This window comes from Poromitra crassiceps, assembly GCF_964638095.1.
Source record: "Poromitra crassiceps genome assembly, chromosome: 12".
Taxonomy (NCBI): Eukaryota; Metazoa; Chordata; class Actinopteri; order Beryciformes; family Melamphaidae; genus Poromitra; species Poromitra crassiceps.
The window spans coordinates 13,795,923-13,817,524 of record NC_139632.1 but is presented as its reverse complement, the minus strand read 5'-3'; the positions used below and the strand labels follow the sequence as shown (position 1 = coordinate 13,817,524).

The window sequence follows — 21,602 nt, the reverse complement described above, 5'->3', positions numbered from 1 at the left end:
AGGGCGTGGTTTTGGCTGAACCACGGTGGGTTTCGGTCGTCATTTACTTTGAAGGTAACCGGAAGTCTTATTGTTGCTAGCTCACGGGACAGGAAGTCTTATTGTTGCCAGCATGAGTTGCCAGCAGCTGCAGCAAGCACAACGGAGCTCTTGCATGAGCTCTTGCTGTTCGCCCTACTTCCGCAGCGACTAGACTCGACCATACGATACACGCACAGGCAAAGGCACAGATTACAGTGTGGAGTGGGGGGACACCTCGGCATTCCGAAATGTCGGCACTCCGAAATACCGGCATTCCGACAAAATTCTAACCCTAACCTCGCCATTGCGAAAGAACCCTCCCCCAGACCCTAACCCTAAACCTAACCTCTCCCACCCCCCACGCCTAAGCCTAACCTAACCTCTCGGCGAAACATTTTTTGGAGATAAAAAAGGGCCGCCTCTCCGAAAGCATAGAAGTCAATGATCGGAATGCCGACACTTCGGAATGGCGAGGTGTCCCCGTGGAGTGGAGCACATTCAGCGTGGCATTTGTGTAAACGAGTTGAAGTTACAATAATGGTATTGTTCGTTGATCACATAATTACTACGGAAGCCGAGAACGGACACAGCAACATTTTTTTTTATTCGTTTTCTCGTCCCAGAACCTCTTCACAGGGAGTTTGCCTCTTCAACGAGACCAGAAAGCCCCCCCCCCCCCAAAGAAAGGACTTTATATTTTCACTTTATAATTTGATTGTTTTTCTGTATTACTTTTTCTTCCACTATTGATGTAACCCTGGCCTGCACTGCATACTTGCTAAATCAAATTCCTTGTTTGTAATTTGATTACTCACTGAATCAATTCACCACTTTGTAGATTTTAATTGGACTTAATTGGGGCAAATATGGGCCATGTAGTTGCCTCAAAGTTTTGGGTAGAACACCTCAAATTAGAGCAGTGCCAAGACAAAAGCCATTAAGGAAGATCATCCTTTTACACCTTTTACGCTATGTTAACGAACACACTATCAAACTACTCTTTACACAAGAAGGCCATGTTTATATTATACTTTTAAATATATTTTTACACGTTACTCAACAGAACTGACAGTGTAAATGTTTCATAATTTTAATAAAGCCAATTAATGATATACAGATAATGCCAACATTAAATATATTATGTTTACAGTACAAGTGAAAACGTGTCTTCCTAAGATCTACTGGACCCTGTCTGGAGATAAAAGCCATGAATCATAAATAAGAAATGGTATTCAAGCACTTCCTCAGTGTTAACACGTTTTTACACTTACTTGACTTTCCAGTGCTATAACATGCAAATAAGAGATATCAGTCAGCTATGAATATCAATCTCAAAATATTGCTACTAAGTACTGCTTCCCTCAAGTTAATCTCATGAGCATGGGGGAGGGACACATTTCATTAGCTGACGGCTGCACAGGGCAGGTACTGAAAAAAGCATGGTAAGATGACAAATTCACATACATATTGCTTTTGTAACCACTTGAGTACTTAAAACAGATAATAAAATAAACATCTCATCTGTAGTTGGATTCAAATTTTCTCTCCATTGAGGAATGCAAACGGTATTAATATACAGTAGGTATTAGATCTAAATAGCAAGAATAAAATCAGACCTTTCTCAAAAAGAACTTTATATCTAATACTGTATGCTGGAAAATGTTCATACTAGGTTTTGTTTCCCCCTTTCAAAAAGTTTGGACTAATTCTGACTACGGTAGTTTACTAAAATCTAAAAGTGATGAATCTACCTTTTCCTTGTGATATCAATTCATACAATATTTTCATTCAGATCCCATAAAGCTTGACTAACACTGAGTTTAAATGAGGCAGATATGGAAGATATAAGGAGGAGAAGAGGAAGAGAGGCACTTCACATCAGGACATGGTTAAGAAACCACACTGGATAAAGGTTCAGCTACCTAGATCTCCAGCATTAAAACAAAGCCTCCACTGTGGTGATGAGTGGTTGGACTATGAATGTATCGGTCATGATGAGAGCCACATCAGAGAAACTCGGCACACGGGGTGAAATTTTCCAAAAATGTCCTCCAACTCATATGCTCCATGAGGTCGTAATAGAGAGCCAAAGTGAAACGTCACTTCCTCCTTTCTCCCTGTACCAGCGCTGCGAAAAATATGAATGGCGGTGGACGGAGAATAAGGTTACTTTTTCGTTTGAATTGTGCCACGGGGTGCCAACACTAATTTTGTCAATTTAAAACGTAACTTGCATGTCAAGAAAGTCACAGTTTGTTGCCAAACTGTTGCACTAGAAGTTATAAATCAGAAGGACTACATGCACTGTCGCCTAATGCCTACCCCACACTACAGGATTTTCAAATCCTTGAAGATTATAAAAATCTTGAGAGCCCACACACTACAGGACAGAGAGAGCCGATTTTTTAACATTTCAATCTTGGGACACACACACAATCGCGTCTGTTCAAACGCAACCCCACACACTAGAAGATTATGCAGAAGATTCACCTTGGAAGCAGGGCTCGACGTTAACTTTTAAAATGCCTATTCAGTGTGCGCACGGGGTGTAGTAGTAGTAATAATGATAATGATAATAATAATAATAATAATAATAATAATAATAATACATTTGTGTCATTTCGTTTTCTAAACAAATCTTATTTTTTGTTTTTATAATGCATTTGCACTGAAAGGATTTGTTTAACTAATATTTGCGCGGACAGCCGCGTCCATTCGGGGTGTAGGCCTACTGTGCACGGCCAGGCGAAAACCGTCTGTAGGTGCCTTGTGGAGGGGCGCGTCTGCTGATTAATTTTGACTCAGTGGAAACGTATCGGCTCCGATGCCGTACCGCAGCGCAGACGGACCGAACACGGACCTAGTGGAATGTAGGCGTCACTTTTCCGTGCGGACACTCGCCGATGCGGGAAGCTATGAGACCTAAGCGCTTGTTGTAGGCTACATGCTTTGCAGTATAGCATTAGCAATAGTTTTCCGTCCCGTTCAAAGATGCACGGGTATTTCACCTCGATGACAATTTCCTCGTTCTTTGTTTCTGTGCGGGGCTGCGGGTGGACGCGGACCAGTTTATTTTGCGAAAAACTAATGGAAACGCAGCTACTACTGGCTCTCTGCTCAAGATGCAATCGCCTGTCGGGTTGTAAATATCTAACATGTTAGATATGGCCGATTCACAATCGGGAAGAGGCAGTCTTCCCGATTGTGAATCTTGGAACCCCACACACTACAGGATCATTTGGGAAGATTATCTGCCCGACGCGCTTCAAATCGGGAGCACCCCCGAGAAAATCGGGAGGGGGGAATCTTGGCCATAATCTTGCAAATTATCCTGTAGTGTGGGGTAGGCATTATGTGATGTAACTTTCTCTACCGGCAAAGCTGAAGACCGGCGACATGCCACGCGCTTCCACAAGCTATGTAGATTTTATACGAAACTAACCCCTACGTTTCAGTTTGACGACAAACTGTTACTTTCTTGACATGCAAAGTTATGTTTTAAATTGACTGGTTATATTTTCACCAAACTCTTGAGACTGGGCTGTTATTCACACGACCGCTTGAAACGTGATGTCAGGTCGTATTCGGCTGCTTGCACAAACGCCGTCATGGGTCATATCCAGTTGGAGGTCAGGCTGGATTTTCCTACCCCGTTCTGCCTGTTTCTCTCTGCAGTCTACTGCACTGCTACTGGGCTTGACCTTGTGTGTGAATTTCTTATCTTCAATCTCATAGGATTGAAGAGGAAAGTTGAGAAATCATAGATGATCAAGACACAACTTCATCCCGTAGCGATTCAATTTACAAAACAATGGTTTCTACGACCTATGTTGATTAGTGGCATCCATTAGACAAAGTTTGTATTACTTTGCATGTTGTGTGTGTATTTATGTATGAAAAGGAGGAAAATGGCTTCATCCCTGTGTTTTCCATTGTAGCGGGGCTGTGCTAGGGACTAGTTTTCCTGGCATTGACAAGGTAGCCCTTTGCCTTGATGATGCCCCTGCTCTTGACAATGATGGAGTAGCGCAGGACCCACTCCAGCCTCCAGTCGGCAACCTGCACGTCCTGTGTGCTCTCCTGGACGGCCTCCTGGAACGTGGCCGCAGACATCAGCTCTGTAGACAGTAACATGAGAGGCCAGGATTAGCTTACAACTCATGAAGAAGCATTCCCCAAAACAGCAAACAGATACAAGGTGAAGTCATATTGTGCGCGCACACACACACACACACACACACACAGTGCCCAAACTTGTCCCCCCAAAGTACATATTTAGCCAATTTTAACAGTATTATATTATTTATTTAACATTATTTAATAATGTTATCATGTATCATGTTATCAAATACTAGTCTGTAGATACTGAGTTAGCTATAGTGGTATTTAGTTTATGCATAATTTTTTTTTTTTTTTATAAATTTTGTATTTCTTTGGCGAGCTACTCACTGACCAGCCCGAGATCTAGCGGTAGATCTACCTATTGGGCACCCCTGGCTTACACAGTATGCAAAGCACTTGTAAACAAGAGAGTATGACAGAAAGACTGAAATGGATTTGGACCTTTGGGATCGCTGTGTGTGAGCAGCTGGATGTCAGACTCTTTGGCGAAGGCTGTGAGATCAGGAGGCATCACGCAGCACGAGGCCAGGTTCACCTGGTTACTGCTGGGCTTCACCTGGGCCAAGGGAGGGGAGGTGGTGAACAACTGGCTTTATTTGCTTCAACATACAAAATGGTCAGAGGTACAACGTAGAGCTGCAACCGTTAATCAGTTAATCAATTGACAGAAAATTAATCAACTATTTTGAGAATCATTTTGAGTTTACATTTTTTTTAAAGAAAAAAAGTGAAAATTCTCTGATTCCAGCTTCTAAAATGTGAATCTTTTCTTGTTTCTTTACTTCTCTGTGACAGTAAACTGAATATCTTTGGGTTGTGGAGAAAACAAGAGATTTAAGGACGTCATCTTTGGCTTTGGGAAACACTGAACGACATTTTTCACAGTTTTCTGACATGTTATAGAGACCACCAAACAACTACCGTAAATTCCGGACTATAAGGCGCACCGGTCTATAAGCCGCACCTTCAAAGGTGACTATTTTTTTCTTATATAAGCCGCACCGGTCTATAAGCCGCGGGTGTTTTGATGTTTAATTACCATATGTAAGGCTTCGTGCACAGAGGGGATTGTCGGGAAAGAGATGGCTGTTTGGGGAAGCTCCCATTTATTAACATTTCAACAAAACAAAAGTCAGGTCACTAATCCCCAGACAAAATCACACATTGTGGTATTTTTTGTTTTTTTTACAGTGCACACAGTGTCCGCGGTGTGGTGAAAAGAGGGCAAGAGAGGAAATTAAAACAGAAGTGGATTTATAGTTAGAAAGAGTGCTAAAGAAGAGAGAATTCCGTTTTTTATTTTTTTATTTTAGTTACTCACAGTACTATTGACCAGTCCAACTCAAAAGATATTCGGCAGTTTCACTTTGAGCTCTTGTTCCGCCGCTGTCCATCAATGGTTATGACGAGTCTCGCTGGGTACAGTACGCCAAAGCGATATCCATTGACTTTAACCTTTTCGATGATGCTGTTGTATGTTGCGCGTTTCTGTTGCACCAACGCGGAGAGGTCCTGCCGGACGAAAAAGCGCGTACCCTCCCAGGTGAGGGGCTTCTTCCCCGCAGCCTGGAGGATGAGTTGACGGTCGGGCCAGCGGAGTAGGCAGATGAAGATGGCCCTCGGTGGCAGGCCGGGGTCTGGACGTGGCCGAGGCGCCCGGTGTGCCCTGTCCACCTCTGGTGGTTTCTCGCCTTCCTTCAGGTCCAGGATGTAACACAGGATTTTGCCACGAAAGCGTCCATGTCACCAATCTCAGCTCCCTCTTTTACATTGATCAGGCGAATGTTATTTCTTTTACTCCTGCTGATTAAGTCATCAACCTGCGTGTGCAGGGGTTCGATTTGTTTTTGCATTTTATCCACTTTCGGACTCACTGTGTTGTTTTTGTCCTCCAGTGCGCTGATGCGCTTTTCCGCATTAGAAACTCTGTTCGCTTATTTTCTTTAGTGAGTGAGTGGATGGACTTCTGCACGTTTTCAAACTTGTTTTCAAGCTGCTCAAACCTCTGAGCGATGTCGGACTTAATCGATAGTGTTTCACGGAGTAAAAGTTTAGCCCAAGCCGTGTATCTCCAGCCTCCAGCAGGTGAGTCATTTCCTCATTCATGGCGGTGATTTGCTTCGTCTTTTTCTTTCTGCTTACCTGTGTTGTGTTATGTTATGTTATGTTATGTTGTTAAAAGAGGGCAAGAGAGGAAATTAAAACAGAAGTGGATTTATAGTTAGAAAGAGTGCTAAAAAAGAGAGATTTTTTTTTTTTTTTGGAAAAAATCCATAGATAAGCCGCACCGTTATATAAGCCGCAGGGGGCAAAAAAGGCCAAAAAACGGGAAAAAAGCCGCGGCTTATAGTCCGGAATTTACGGTAATCGATTAATTGAAAAAATAATCAACAATAAATAACGAAAATAATCGTTAGTTGCAGCCAATGGCCACATTTTATCCTGGGAAAATATAACTATGCTTATCTGCCTGTCAAACCTATTAACGTGTCAACATCTCGTGGAACTGAAAGTTGACACAAATAGAGGCGTGCACACGAGAGTTACACTCACCTGAGCCCAGTTGTAGAGCTGCTCCAGTAGATCTTTGTCCAGGTCAGAGGTGCCAATGGCTGCAATCCGCTGGCTCCTGACCAGAGCCTCCAACTGCTCCCAGGCTGGCTGAAGGTGGGACAGAGTTTGGCTGTTGCCCTCCAGAGGCTCACGTGGTGCTATGATTACAGAGTCTAGCTGGGACACTGCTAATGTCTGGCAGGCTGGAGGTGCGAGATAAACAAAGGATGGAAATGTCCTGAGTACGTTTCACTCTTGCTTAGAGCTCTTACAAAAACACACTACATTGCACAGGCCATTTATGAAGTTCAGAGAAAAAAGTTTCACGTGAGCTGTGCAGTGCCTTTAGAGACAGCCATTAAAATTTAGTTTTAGACTTAAGAGATTAAAAGCTCACCCATCTCCACTGCATCTCGGATAGAAGACTGATCTGACTCGCACAGGAACAGCTTGACTGCAAAAACAAGGAAAGCATAAACAAATCATGCTATGGGTCTCCCTTGGGTTAATAGACCCTTTTTCACGGGGGCCATTTTGTGTCGAAATAACAGTAATGAGGGTTTCCAACTTCATTTCTCAAAGTTCCATCAAGGAAGGATGTAAAAACTAACAAAGACAAATCCAAAGCCACCCCCCCCCCCCACACCATATGCACACACTTTTCATCATGGGACCCAGCAGTGAAAACCCCAGGGGGTAAAACAAGAAAAGTTTAGTGAGCCTGAACAGTTGTCCAGGAGGAAATGTGTACAATGTATTGAATTAAGTATTATATTAATTTTAAACTGAGAGAAGCCCTAAATACATGTACAGAAGATACAGGTAGATGATATAAGACAACATTAACCCAACAAACAGAGACCACAGAAATACAAACATGCAGGCTGATTGTAAAAAAAAAATAAAAAAAAAAATAGACCTAATAATAAATAAAAAGTAATACACCTAATACTAACCAGAAACCTTCAGCTCCTCCCTCTCTTCAGGTGTGATGGCATCTGTTGCTGCCTGAGGTATGGAGCAGTCCAGTGTATCTGGGAGCTCCTACATGATGAGACAAGCACTCTGTTCATAAACAGGACAACTTCTATCATGCCTAGCATAGCACAGGTTATAGAATTTAAGTCATTACATATTCAATAAAGCTATAATTACATAACTCAAAATTATAAATGTGTATGTAATTATATCTCTTATTGAATATGAAATGCAAATGAATGGAACTTCAATTTTCCATATCAGCACATGACATGGAATTTGACTTCTGCTGACGTCTGGAGCTCTACTGTTTAGCCAGTATTCCTACTTCTGTCGAGATGTGACAAATACACCATGAAGGGAACCCAGAAGGCATGACTCATCACAATCTGGAGATTTCACAAGGGATGTTTCCAATAAGCCTCGGAGTCATAAACACAGGATGTGATGTTAACATTATCCATTGTATTTGTGTGTGTTCAAGATAACGTCATCCCCTCTCTCCCAAACCTTCCCCATCCCAGTTTGAATGCAGTGGCGTGGTGCTAGAAGAAGAAGATTAGCTGACAACTGCAAAACAACCATGGCCAGAGTCAAGTAGGCATGTGTTCAAAGCAACCAAGTACGGATGTGTTCAGTGGGACTGTTTGCTAGGTGCTGCTGAATGTATGCTTGTTTGCATGTCTAACCTGTATTCTACTATTCTCATCCTGTGCTAGTTTGGCAAAAGCGGACTACCAGCACCTCCTGGAAAGCATATTACATTGAAATGGTTATTTAATTAATAACATCACTCACCCCCACCCAGCAGGCAGACACACATTTGGAGTGGTGCCTTTGGCAGCCAACACTGCATGAACATTCACTATGACAGCTCCCTTTGAGTAAGGCTGTGCGGGCATCCTTTGATGACCGTTATTGTTTTTGCAGGCACTGGAATGCTACTGCCTGATGGAGTAGTAGAAGGTTATCGTCCCACTCATCCACATACTACGTGGCTGTATGCAAATGCTATCGCCCATGTTTCTGTATTGCTTATAATACGTGCATAACTTTAGATAGGGTTATCCCTGGCTTTTTGAATGGCTTACTGTAGGTGGTGTGTCGCTGGGCGGTGACGTCCTCCATGTGGTCATTTTTTTAAATATAAAGCTATGTCTTTACAGCTTTCTGGTTGTTGAACACCCAAAAAGCTTAAAGACCAACATTGATTTGATTCGGTTTAGGTGATGCGCCTGACTTGAGTTGAAATCATTGCACTGGATCTAAAGACCCAGCCCAACAACTGGACACAAGGTAGGAGAGATTGGTTAGGGTGTACTACTATGCACAGACACATATTATGAATCATGCATCAGCACTACTTTGGGAACAATCAGAAAATTGTGATGCCTCATCACCTCGGAAGGTGGTTGTATTGTGGAAAACCAGTCAGTCAGCGTGGCTCGAATGCAGTCTTGAAGCTGAAATATATCAGACAGAAAAACATGATTGGAAACCAACAAATCAAAAGTATGACAAATTCCCTAATCCCGACCATCATTGTGGGGATAAATGGTGCAATGACTGATGATGACAAGATATTACTATTGATAACATTTTGTTGTGATAAACACGCAACTAGTAAACATGTCCCCCAAAGTGATGTAGTTCCACCCTTGGGGCAGTCCCATGCATTATCAATGCCACCCCCTAGCGGCATACTAAAAAATGGAGGGAGACGATTCATAGGACAATTATGGTGGAGGACAATTATGAGATATTAGGCCACCAAATGCACACAGCTTATAGGGAACATTGGACTCGTGAATGCTCTAGCGTGATATATATTTTTCTATCTCATCCAAACAAATCTTTCATCCAAAAGTGTTCTTTTTGGTTAAGTTCTCAAAGTATGATATGTAGTTAGCTGGTGCACTTAGCCTCAGGTCTTTGCTTCAAATTCAACCTTGGGCAAACAGGCTTGTGAACTGTGCAGGTGTGTTTTCTGCAGCTGAGAATTGTTTCAGAAATCAAACTAGTGTTATCTCAAGTGATTAAGAGAGGGTCATTCAAGCATTTGTTTACCCACTTAGATTACTGCAATTGGTTTTACTCCTGCCTCACTCACAGGTCCTCCTCATTCCTGCAGCTTATCCAGAATTCTGCCACAAGGGGGTTCAGTGTGGTGCCAAACGAAGAGATGCTAGACCGCCCCAAATAGACTGCTAACTTTATAATAAATATAAAGATTTGGACTAAATACTGTAGTTCTGAGGTACAAGATGCTTAGCCCCTAGCCACATTACTCACAATTTAAGCAAATTGCTAAATAGCACACTGTCTGCTGACAAAATGTTCAAAGTTTTTATACAATCTTCTGTTTGTCTCTTGCTGTGTAATGCTAGCCTGATATTCGGACTGAATCATCAACTCGTAGTGTAATGCCACACTTTGCCATATCCAACCACACACACACACACACACACACACACACACACACACACACACACACACACACACACACACACACACACACACACACACACACACACACACACACACTAGAGGCAGTCTTGTCTGCTGCAGTCCATCAATTTTTAATATATGATGACAGTTAAATGAAATAAAAGTTCTTAATGGACTGCACATGTCACACTTTCTATAGTGTACTGGTAAATCCTTCTTGCTGCAATATTTCACAAGCAATGCCAATAGCCCACCAATCAAATATTCTCCAACAAACACGGACAAACAGATGTTTGTTTGGTGTGCCTTGGCTGTCTGTCCTTGTCTTGTTTAGAATTGTTTGGAGATGCTTGGTCAGATTCAACATGTTCAATTCTTGTTTGTCCTTGTTACTGTAGCAGCTGTTGGAGAATGTTTGATTTGTGTGTGCCATGGGCTTAAAACCCTTGTACCCTGCTAACCCGCTAACCCTTAAACGTCTGCTGGTCCATGTACATGGACCTTGATATTAATTCTTATTTTTGATAGTCTTAATTAATTTTATTTTTATTTTTTATTGATTCTTATCCATTGGTAAGTTCATCCCTCATACCTCATATCAACATTTAGTGCTTACTCTGAATTTTAACCCCTCGAATGCCAGTTTACTGTACTTAATGTACAATCAAATTTATAGTAGAAAACACAAAATATGATTTTTTTCCCTTCCCATGAATGCCACCTGGATCTACACCGGTGGGATTATCATAGCTGTGGATTTGAGACATTTTTCGCGGAGGAATTATTTTCTTCCATATTTCATCTTTTGAGAATTGCAAATTTGCATTTTTTTAACTGTGTTACCCTTAAACGTCTGCTGGTCCATGTACATGGACCTTGATATTAATTCTTATTTTTGATAGTCTTAATTAATTTTATTTTTATTTTTTATTGATTCTTATCCATTGGTAAGTTCATCCCTCATACCTCATATCAACATTTAGTGCTTACTCTGAATTTTAACCCCTCGAATGCCAGTTTACTGTACTTACTGTACAATAAAAGTTACAGTAGAAAACAAAATATGATTTTTTTCCTTTCCCATGAATGCCACCTGGATCTACACCGGTGGGATTATCATAGCATTGGATTTGACACATTTTTCGCGGAAGAATTATTTTTCTTCCATCTTTCATCTTTTGAGAATTGCACATTTTCATTCTGATCTCCTAAACTCCAGTTCTGATCCCAATACACACCCACACATGAGCTCCACCATGAATAAAAACATGGGAAAGTTCCCAGCTCTGAAGCCGTTCCTGATTGGTTGACACTGTGGTCAGGGCCCAGCAACTACCCAGCAACAGCGTCGGAGCTGTTCGTGATAGGTGCACTGTCGTCATTGCCCATAGAAATGGCTTCGCGGTGGCCCGTTATTGATGTCGTTTTTGGGGAAAATAACATCGGACAGTTCCCAGGACTGAAACGGTTTGTGATAGGGTGCCACTGTGGTCAGGGCCCAGCAACAGCGTCGGGGCGTTCGTGATAGGTGACACCGTCGTCAGGGCCCATAGAGACGGGGTCTCAGTGGCCCGTGTTCGATGGTGATGTTGATAAACAACATGGGACAGGTCCCAGTGCTGAAGTGCCTTCCTGATAGGGTGGACACTGTCGCACGGGCCCAGGATAGGGTAACACTGTCGTCAGGGCCCAATAACCAATAAAATCTGCGTGAGATTGGCGCCGTTTCTGATGTTGTTTATAAATATAAATAGTTTATATATGTATGTCGTGGCTGGGTGCCGTTCCTTTCACCCTGACACTGACCGAGATGGCAAGCCATGCAGAATACACCGTGGAAGAAGCCCTGGCTCTTGTGCAGCTGCCCCCCGAAGCTGAGGATGGGTTGGAGGATGAAGTATACAGCTCGGAGGAAGACACCGGTGTCTCGGAGGAGGACGAGAGTGATGGGGAAGGGGATCCCCCCCGTTCTGGCTCATCAAGCTCAGGTGAGGGTGAACAAGATGACCCGACATGGGCCCCTCGCCAAGGCGAGCCATCCCAGGATGAGACGGAGGAGATGATGGAGCAAGAACAACCGGAGCCGGAGAGAGCCCAGCCGTGCCCGCCGTGCCCGCCGTGCTGGATGTCCCAGGCCGGGCCCTGGTCCCGGGACAGCAGCGGGACCACCGACCGCAGCTACCCCGCTGCAACAACCCGGGGCATCACCCGCTACGGGGCCGCAAGGGCGGACGACCCAGAGGGAACATTCCGGCTCTTCATCACAGCTGAAATGGTCCAGGGCATAGCCCACAACACCAATCTGCGGGCCGAGCGTGCGGTAGGCCCCAGCTGGAAGCGGACCGATGCGGCTGAGATAGAAGCCTTCATCGGTCTGCTACTCCTAGCTGGGGTCTACCGCAGCGCTCATGAATGCACAAGAAGCCTGTGGTTCGAGGGGACGGGACGCAACATTTTCCGGGCCACCATGTCCCGTGAAAGGTTCGAGGCACTCACATCTCAAATAAGGTTTGTTTTTTCACTTTTCTTTTTCAATACTTTATTTTATATTTTATAGTCTATATATTTTTCTGAATTATTGAATATTATTTTTATTTACATATTTACCATTTTCCTCAGGTTCGATGACAAGCTGACCCGGACGTCTCGTTCCCGCGGAGGCAAGCCGGACCGCTTGGCTCCCATCCGAGCACTCTGGGAGGCCTGGCACCGCCGCCTGGCGCTCAATTTCAACCCGGGGAGCAGCGTCTGCGTCGACGAGATGATGGTCCCTTTCCGAGGCCGCTGCCTTTTCAGGCAGTATATTCCATCGAAGCCATGCCGATACGGCCTAAAAGTCTGGTGCTGCGCAGACGTGCGCACCTCCTACGCCTGGAACGTCGAGGTAGGATATGGTTTTATAATAATAATCATAATTTTATTATTATTAGAATTATTCTGTAATCATTATAATTATATCATAATAATGGTAATAATAATAATACTACTACAATTGAATTATTATTATAATTATTATTATTACGTTGCAAATTATCATTTTTTTATGCATGTGATTGTAGCCTAACACTCTGTATTCCGAACCTAGATTTACACGGGGAAGACCGGGGAGAAACCCGAAAGGAACCAGGGCGCCAGGGTAGTGCTCCAGCTGACCGAAGGGCTGCAGGGCACTGTCACAACAGACAACTTTTTTACGAGGTATGCATTTATTTTATTGCATGTTATTTTTGACGGAATTTTATAGGCTATTAGCCTATCTTATTTTATTTTTGACGCTGTAAATTATTACTTACCCTTGCAGCTACGGGCTTGGAGAGCAGCTGCTAAGCAGAAAAATGACCCTGCTCGGGACGATGAGGAAGTCCCGGACGGAGGTACCCCCTGTCCTCCGCACCACCGTGGGCCGGGCCAAACACTCCACCCTGTTTGGGTTCAAGGAACGGTGCACCCTGGCCAGCTACGTCCCTAAAAAAGGCAAAAATGTGCTGTTGCTGTCCACCAAACACCGCAACGCAGCCTTTCATCCAGGGGACCAGAAGCAGAGGCCGAAGATGATTCTAGATTATAACAAGTCCAAAGGGGCGGTGGATAACCTCGACAAGGTTTGTAGCAGTTTTCTTCTTAGGGAAATTATTCAGTGCCTCTGATGTTGGTCAATAATGATGTCATAATATAATTTGGTCTAATGATGCTCCCCTGTCTCTCTCTCTCTCTCATATCCAGTGTATTGGAACGTACACCTGCCGCAGAAAGACCAGCCGCTGGCCAGTGGCTGTCTTCCACCACATTATTGACACATCCGCCTACAATGCCTGGGTCCTCTGGCAGGAGGTAGACCCAATCTGGCACGCCCGAGCCAAATACAGACGCCGGCTCTTCATTGAGGAGCTGGGCAAGGCGCTGACCATTCCCTACATGGCCCACCGGGAGCGCCTACCAAGAGGAGCAGGGGCCGCCGCCCTCGTCACCATGGCGAGAGAGTGTGCTGCACGCCAAGCAGGTGAAGCAGCAGCAGCATTGGCTCCACCCCCCCGGCCGGGTCCAACCCTCCAGCCTCCTCCCACCAAGCCCACAAAATCGAGGCAGAAGTGTCGTATCTGCAAAAAAGGCCGCAGTACCTGCACCTGTGCCAGCTGCAAGAGAAGCTTATGCGCAGAGTGCAGCAACACTCGAGTTGTGCTGTGCAGTGAGTGTATGCCAGCCTAATTTTGTTGTGTTTTTTTTTTGTTGATATGCCCACAGTGCAGCCAGAGTTGCTTTGCAAAATTAGGCTACATAGGCTACACCACTGGCATACCAGTGGTGTAGTCTATGTAGCCTAATTTTGTTGCTGCTTTATTTTTATTATTCAAATATTTTTATTTTTTATTTTTTTGTTTATGCTGTAGGCTAGGCTAATTTTGTTTGTGATAACTTTATTGATGCTGATACTGAAATGCACTGTTCTGCACTTGTTCTGAAACTTGTTCTGAAACTTGTTCTGAAAATACATTATTCTGAAATACATTATTCTGTTTCTCAAAGTGAACTTGTATGTGTGTTTTATTTCTATAACAAAATAAGGTAATATAGGTAAAAAGTAATATTAGTAATAAAAACAATTGCCATTTTTACATTGAATAATATTTATCTTGCTAAAAAAAATCAACTTTGCATTTATGGAAAGGGGGGATCACATTTAGTTTTTTTATATATCCAAACCATAAGCATAACCATAACAATAAACTCCCAACCAAGTTGTTTTACTTGCTGAAACACAACCGTTAGAACCAACCGTCACCAAACGTTTTCAAAACGGTCGTGTTGTTTTTATTGTGAAATTATAGGCTACTTTGAGGAGTAAATGTAACTCCCAGCAACTGTTGAGTGAACGCCATGATCGAGTTTTGACATCCGGGTCAACACTCACACGGGTCTGACCTGCGTCCGCGGACCAATGAGGAAGTTACACGCACCGACCTACACTGATTGACAGCCCGCCTGAGAGGCCTGTCTGCCCCGGCATCAGGCTGGCCATGCCTCGGTGCAGAGCAGAAGCATCGTCTTCGGGAAACGGAAGGCCTGATCGCCACACCACGCACGACTATACTCAATACTTATACTCACTTTTCGACGCTGATTCCAGCCATGGCCGCCGCGAGTCTCTAGGACCAACGGTTGCTGAGATACGATGTACTTTCAAAACAGGTAAAGTTAACCATAAAAAACACAAAACTGCCAATTTTGGACTCCCAGCAAATTTTCACAAAAAACATGAAATAGCTTGATTCCTCCACCAATCTCGGTCTAAAGGCTTCAAATCAGTAGTTTGCACCGGAAAATCCGGGTTTCAAGGTCATGTGACCATGTTTCCATGACGATGACTGTAGTGTATAATTCATGTAAATCTCCATGCAAGTGGTTGCTATGCCTACACTGAGAAAATAGGGGGGGGGGGGCAAACACAATAGAAACTACAAATTTGATGTCTTGAGTCGAACTGAGAGGTGTAAGATCAGAAAAATAATTATTTTTGGGGAAAGTGGCTGGGAGTCGATTTTTTTTGTTTGTTTTTTTGCAAAATTAACATTGAAGTCAATGGGAAAACTATGCAATGGATGTTGAAGCCTTGTAACTCAACCAAATGTTCAATCAACCCCAAGGTTAGATATTAAGGTCAAATTTCAAGGTATTTGGTACAGGATGCCCGCTGAAAAAAATTAAATACATTAATTTTGTAAAAATTTCCTGGAGGTCTCAAAAAGGCGGTTTTAATGGGAGTCAATGGGCGTGCCGGTGGACCCCAGCAGACGTTTAAGGAGTATTTGAGTTTCTGGGTGCCAGGACGATGTTTTTCTATTTTTTTCAACGTGAATTACCATAATAAACCATAAAAACAACCTGTGCTTAATCTTACACTTTTCGCTCCAGGATTTTCCAAATTACACTTACGCGATTATTGCTTCGCACCAGCTGGGTGGACCAGCAGGGTACAAGGGACATTTTTCAGTTATCTCTAAGTCACTCTCCCATTCCCTGTCAGCAGAGCAGCTCCAGGCGTTGTGGTCAGTCTGGTCACATGCCAGCTGTGTAAAAGTTATCAAGTAACCAAACAACAATGGACATTCATGGGAAACTGAAGCGTTACCTCCAAGTGTAACCAGCCAACAACCCTATTCCACACCTGACCTGGTTATGGTATCTTCTGTAAACCATTCACCTTAGCTTAAGCTAGAAGATAAACTTATATTACCCGCCATAGTTGAAACGTACATACCGGTACATCCAGTAGCGGAGCGTACGCCGGGGCAGAGGGTGCGGCCGCCACGGGCCCACTCGTCAGGGGGGCCCATCAAAAAAAAAAAAAAAAAAAAAAAAAATTTTTTTTTTTTTTTTTTTTTTGCAGGCCAGGCCACCTGGCTGGCAACCTGTGTTTTTATTTTTCTTCTTCAGAACAAGCTTGTCTGTAAAGTGGCTTCACTGTAGTCTTTCTTGGACATAATATTACTTGGCTCAGTGAGTGACAAATTGTGTTTTCGGATATAGGGGCTATCAGCTATTTTACAGTTGTGACTTAAAATGACTTTATTTAATAAAGTCAGTGGTGTGAGTCTGAGAGGAATTCAATCAATAGACAATAACATTGGTGTGTTTAAAATGAGATATTCCACTAAATATGGCTAAAACCGATTCAAACATGCAAAAAAGGCACATTTTTCTTTGCGGCCTGGCAGGCCCGGTTCTACGGGGGTGCAAAAGCATGCATTGCACCCTTATTTGTCTGCATGCTCAGTTGAAAAGTAAAAAAATGTATAAATGCTACAGCTGCACACTTACTGTTTAAACTTGAATTATAGTTGTTGTTTTTCTTTGTTCTTTGATGTGATTTTATGGCTTTTTGGCACCTATATGTAACCTTTTAAGGTTGAGATAATTGTATTATCATTATATGGTCCAAATATTTCAGTAAAGCACTTGAAACACTTGAAATATTCTTGCTTGGGTGGTATCATTCTACTTGAAATGATGGTCAAATGCATTATTTTTAGTAAAATAACATGTCAAATTTTTCGGCCGGCCGGCCTTTGGCCGGCCACCCGAGTGGGCCCGGCCTTCGGCCGGGCTTCTGCACCCCTTCCTATCTAGGATGCACCCCTAGTCATCTTGTTCTGGAACTGGCCCTGCGGCCTGGCCTGGCCTTCAAAAAAAAAAAAAAAAAATTTTTTTTTTTTTTTTTGATGGGGCCCCCCTAAGAGCTTCGCCCCCTCTGGGCTGATAGGGTCGCTCCGCCCCTGGGTACATCATTAGGTTAACGTTACACTAAATGGTCCACACATCCACAATCCACTTCAGCCTAAACTGACTCAATCCTGTAACGTTAAGGCGTAAAGTTATGAACCTCGACAGGTGCAATCTGAAATATTGCCTCATTGAAATATTAACGGATTTAACCCCCGTCTATCCTCTCCATCTGGTGGGCTGATTAGGTAATTTTATTTCTGCAAGATTTATGATCAATAATCACGTATTAATATTTAACTACCTAGTTAGTAACCTAGCTAGCGTCACCTAAACTTTAAGCTATGCTAGTAATACAGGCTACAGTGCTATACCCTACAACATACCGTTGCTCTGGTAATTGACAGTCAGACAGACACACGGGCTAGTTTACTTTGACTGGTTAGTCATAAACGTTACCTCTTCGCTGGGAGAGGACGGACACTTCTTTTTTAGACGACTTCGGTTTACCAAATTTCCTGTGTGGAGCTTCAGAGTCTTCGCATGGTTTAACAGCGTCTTTGCATTGACGTTACCGCTGGTGTTTTGGGACTCCATGTGGTTTTCTGACCGGGTAGTTAGCTAACAAGTTGCTAAACTGGATCATCCAACGAGCGCGACAGCAAGACCTGCACTTTACCCCGTCTCGCAGCGGTATGAAGTGTCTTAGCCAACAACCAAAACCCTCCCTGCAGCCCTGCAGCCAGGCAACTGCTAAAAAATTGAGTAGTCAGAATGACTTGCACCCAGTGTTTATTGACTTGCTGGACTGGAAAAGGCTGCTTAGCTGTTATGGACGCAAGCCTCTGCTAAACCCCGCCCACCTGGAAGTGAGTAGCGCGTGAAACCTGGCGAGTGGAAGCATGGAGTGGAAGCCGCGGAAGCTTGGAAGGGGTTTATGGCAGGGAAGGTAAAGTCTGGTTCCCACCACTAGATGGGGGTGTAGTATGTTTTATTTTCTCATGTCGTGTGCCCGTGGAGCCAGGCAAGGGAACAGTTCACCCTTTTTTTTCTTTAATTTTACTTTTTCTACATTTTAGAATAATAGTAAATACATCAAAACTATTAAATATTTTCTCTTCTTGTTTTCTTGTCTTTTCTTATATTATCCAGACTGATTCAGGAAGTGAGTGATCACCAAACTAGGTGATCATAAACAGAATCACAGACAGTACAATAAATAAACAAGATTGGTCTTGGTTACAGTTGTTGCAGAAACAGATGGGTAACACTTTGACTTCACATTGCACACTGATACAGATGGTACCCGGACAACGGGACTTTCAGTGCCAATAAGACACAAGACACAATATGGACAATGGACTGCTATGGTTTCAGGTGCAGAGAGAAGTGTAATGCACCAGGGCAGTGGTTCTCAACCTGGGGGTCGGGACCCCCCAGGGGGTCGCGAGATTATTTTGGGGGGTTGTGGGATGATTATCAAAAATATTTTTTTCCCTCCATTGATGATTAAATCTCCCATACCAATGATTGTATGTATTATAAAGCTATATAAACTATAAAAAACAATTTCAGTGAGTGAGTGAAATTAGTGTGTGAATGTGCGCATGCTGCATGTCGTTGGATCACCAGGCCTATGATATCATCAGTGATGTCATAAGAAGAATTTGGTCAATAATGATGTCACTGATAACATCACTGATGATGTCATATAGACATTGTGACATCATCAGTGATGTCATCAGTGCATTATTGACCAAAATCATCTTATGACATCACTGATGCCGTCAACTAAAACTGGACTAAAATGTTTTGTGTTGTCATCAACTAAAACTAGACTACTATCAAGGATAGAAATGACTCAAATGTGAGTAAAACTAATTAGTGTTTTCATCCAAAGACTAAGACTAAATCTAAAAGAGCTGCCAAAATGAACACTGTTACAATGGGATGAACTTGAGGTTCCCTATACAAATGTCTTTCTGATGAAAAACTCATGCCGTACACTGTCTCCCCTACAATGTGCCCTCCAGGGCATGGCTTTCCCAAAGTGGGTGCTATGATCACAGTCTAGGGGTGCGTGCAGCCAAATGCTTTGATACGATTTTGAATTTAGGCTATACCCCTCAAACCCTGCTTACTGTACATACAAAACACATTGTATGGCCGCCAACAAATCTTTTCTGCGTTTTTGGAAGAGGCTGATAAATTAGGCTAATCTCTAGAGTCTAGATAGCATTGATGTAATCTCATCTGCACTCTCCCGGTTTTTCAATCATACCCTTAGGTTAGATTATGTTTTATTTAAGTGTAGCCTATGATCATTTACTCATTACCATTAGCCACAGCCCCTCTAAAATGTTACATGTCAGAGGGGTTTACAGAAATAGGATGTCTGGGCAGCTCAGACAGTCTGAGCTCAGCTTTAACCCTCCTACAGTGTGCGAGGTAGGTATTAAGCTTTCTTTGAAATTGTACATTTTTTGTTTTACCAATGATGCATAGTAATGTATGTACACTAAGTGCTTTTATAGATAGCTGTATCACATTTTTTTTTTTTAGCCTAGATGCCTATAGCTAAGGAGCTAGCTAACTAAAAGAGATATAGGGCCTATTAATTCTGTGCTAACTTAATTTCGAAATCAAGCAGCAGAAGTGTAAAAATCCTTCCCTAAGGGAATTATTTTAATATATAGAGTAAAACAAAGCCTTTAAACTACAGTATGTCTAACTGTTTCCAGTTTGGGATTTTGGAGTTGATAGATTTTTATTATTTTGAAGGTGATAATAGTGGTGATAGACTATATTCTTTTTATTCACCATTTCATTTGGCATCCCTTTGTGATAGCCTACTCAGCAGTGCGTTTATAGTGACCTTGTGGCATAGCTTATAATCGCTTACAGTGGGCTATTATTACCTAATGCTTTTCTTTGGCATGATACATTTTTTGCTCGATAATAAATAGACTACATTCAAGTCGTAAAGTAATTTGTAGTTACTGTGTTTTACTTTGGAGGTTTTTGTGATATAAACATTTTAACGGTTCATAGTTCCCTGTATGTTTACCGCTTAGTGGGAAAAGGGCCATATGCGATAGGAAGGTGGTAGAGAGTTGGTATTTGAGGGGTAGGTATAGGTGGAGTGGTTAGGGCAAGCTAAGGGTTCCCATCCTTTTTTGGCTTGTGACCCCACTTTGACATCACAAAAATCTAGGGACCCCAACATTCAAATCTTGATACATCGGCAATATCATCAGTGGCATCATCAGTGATGTCACATGTAACAGTATGCTGACATTAATCTCAGAATTCTGACTTTTCCCCCTCAAAATTCTGACATTTAAAGTCAGAAATCTGACTTTAATCTTAGAATTCTGACTTTTTTAATCAGAATTCATGACATTAAAATCAGAAAGCTGACTTTTTTTCTTCAGAATTCTGACTTTAATCTGAGAATTCTGATTTAATTTCAGAATTATGACATTCATCTCAGAATTCAGATTTTATTCTCAGAATCCTGATTTAAACTCAGTGCTCACATACATTTTTCACCACTGGCTCTAATCCTCCTGGGTAGTTTTAAATAGTGTGTGGTGTAAAAAAAAAAAGGGACATTTCAGGGAACTCCATCTGAATTCCAAGTGGGACTCGCAACCCCCAAGGTTGGGAACCACTAGGCTTGGGGGATATGGATGGTGTGTGTGTGTGTGTGTGTGTGTGTGTGTGTGTGGGGGGGGGGGGGGGGGGGGGGGGGGGGTCAAGGAAGGGGTGCAGGCAAGGGAAAAGGGGCCATAGGGGAGCGGCGCCATGGTTTTAAAGGTTTGCGCTTGTTAGGCGTGTTTGATCGCCTAATAAAATAATCTTAATCTTAATCTTAATCAAGGATGAAGAACACTATCATACATGCTTCAGAGCTTTTTGCGCGCTGGTGGGGGTCCCATCATGCCTTGTGCCCTTTAAATTTTTTGGCCCCTGCCCTTCAAACAACCTGAGCCTGCCACTGTTTCAGACATCTGCACAGCTTTAACACCTTTGGTTTCAAGTATCGCTTGTATCTGCTGCACTCACTCATAGTAAGAAATCATAGCTTGTCAGTTATCATCATCACTGGCTTGGACTGAGCCAAGAAAAACACAGGCTTTTTGGGGAGGTACAGATTAACTTGCAGAGCTTCCCGGCAATTGTATTACTAACTTGCATGTCAAAGGAGGAGTGTGGGAAAGGACATGTGCACTAGAGCAGTGGTTCTCAACTGGTGGATC

General features: G+C 42.9%; 1 protein-coding gene across 1 annotated transcript; it reads right to left on the bottom strand.

Annotated features, from left to right (window-relative positions):
• Nucleotides 1-1,103: 1,103 nt before the first annotated feature.
• LOC310786704 (glutamate--cysteine ligase regulatory subunit-like) lies at nucleotides 1,104-18,080 on the bottom strand. The gene is made up of 7 exons (XM_083647978.1): nucleotides 17,800-18,080; nucleotides 9,075-9,137; nucleotides 7,653-7,740; nucleotides 7,094-7,150; nucleotides 6,697-6,899; nucleotides 4,585-4,699; nucleotides 1,104-4,139 (listed from the first exon to the last, which is right to left on the bottom strand). The coding sequence occupies exons 1-7, from the start codon at nucleotides 17,935-17,937 to the stop codon at nucleotides 3,970-3,972; spliced, it is 834 nt and encodes a 277-aa protein (XP_083504104.1). The 5' UTR covers nucleotides 17,938-18,080; the 3' UTR covers nucleotides 1,104-3,969.
• Nucleotides 18,081-21,602: the final 3,522 nt, after the last annotated feature.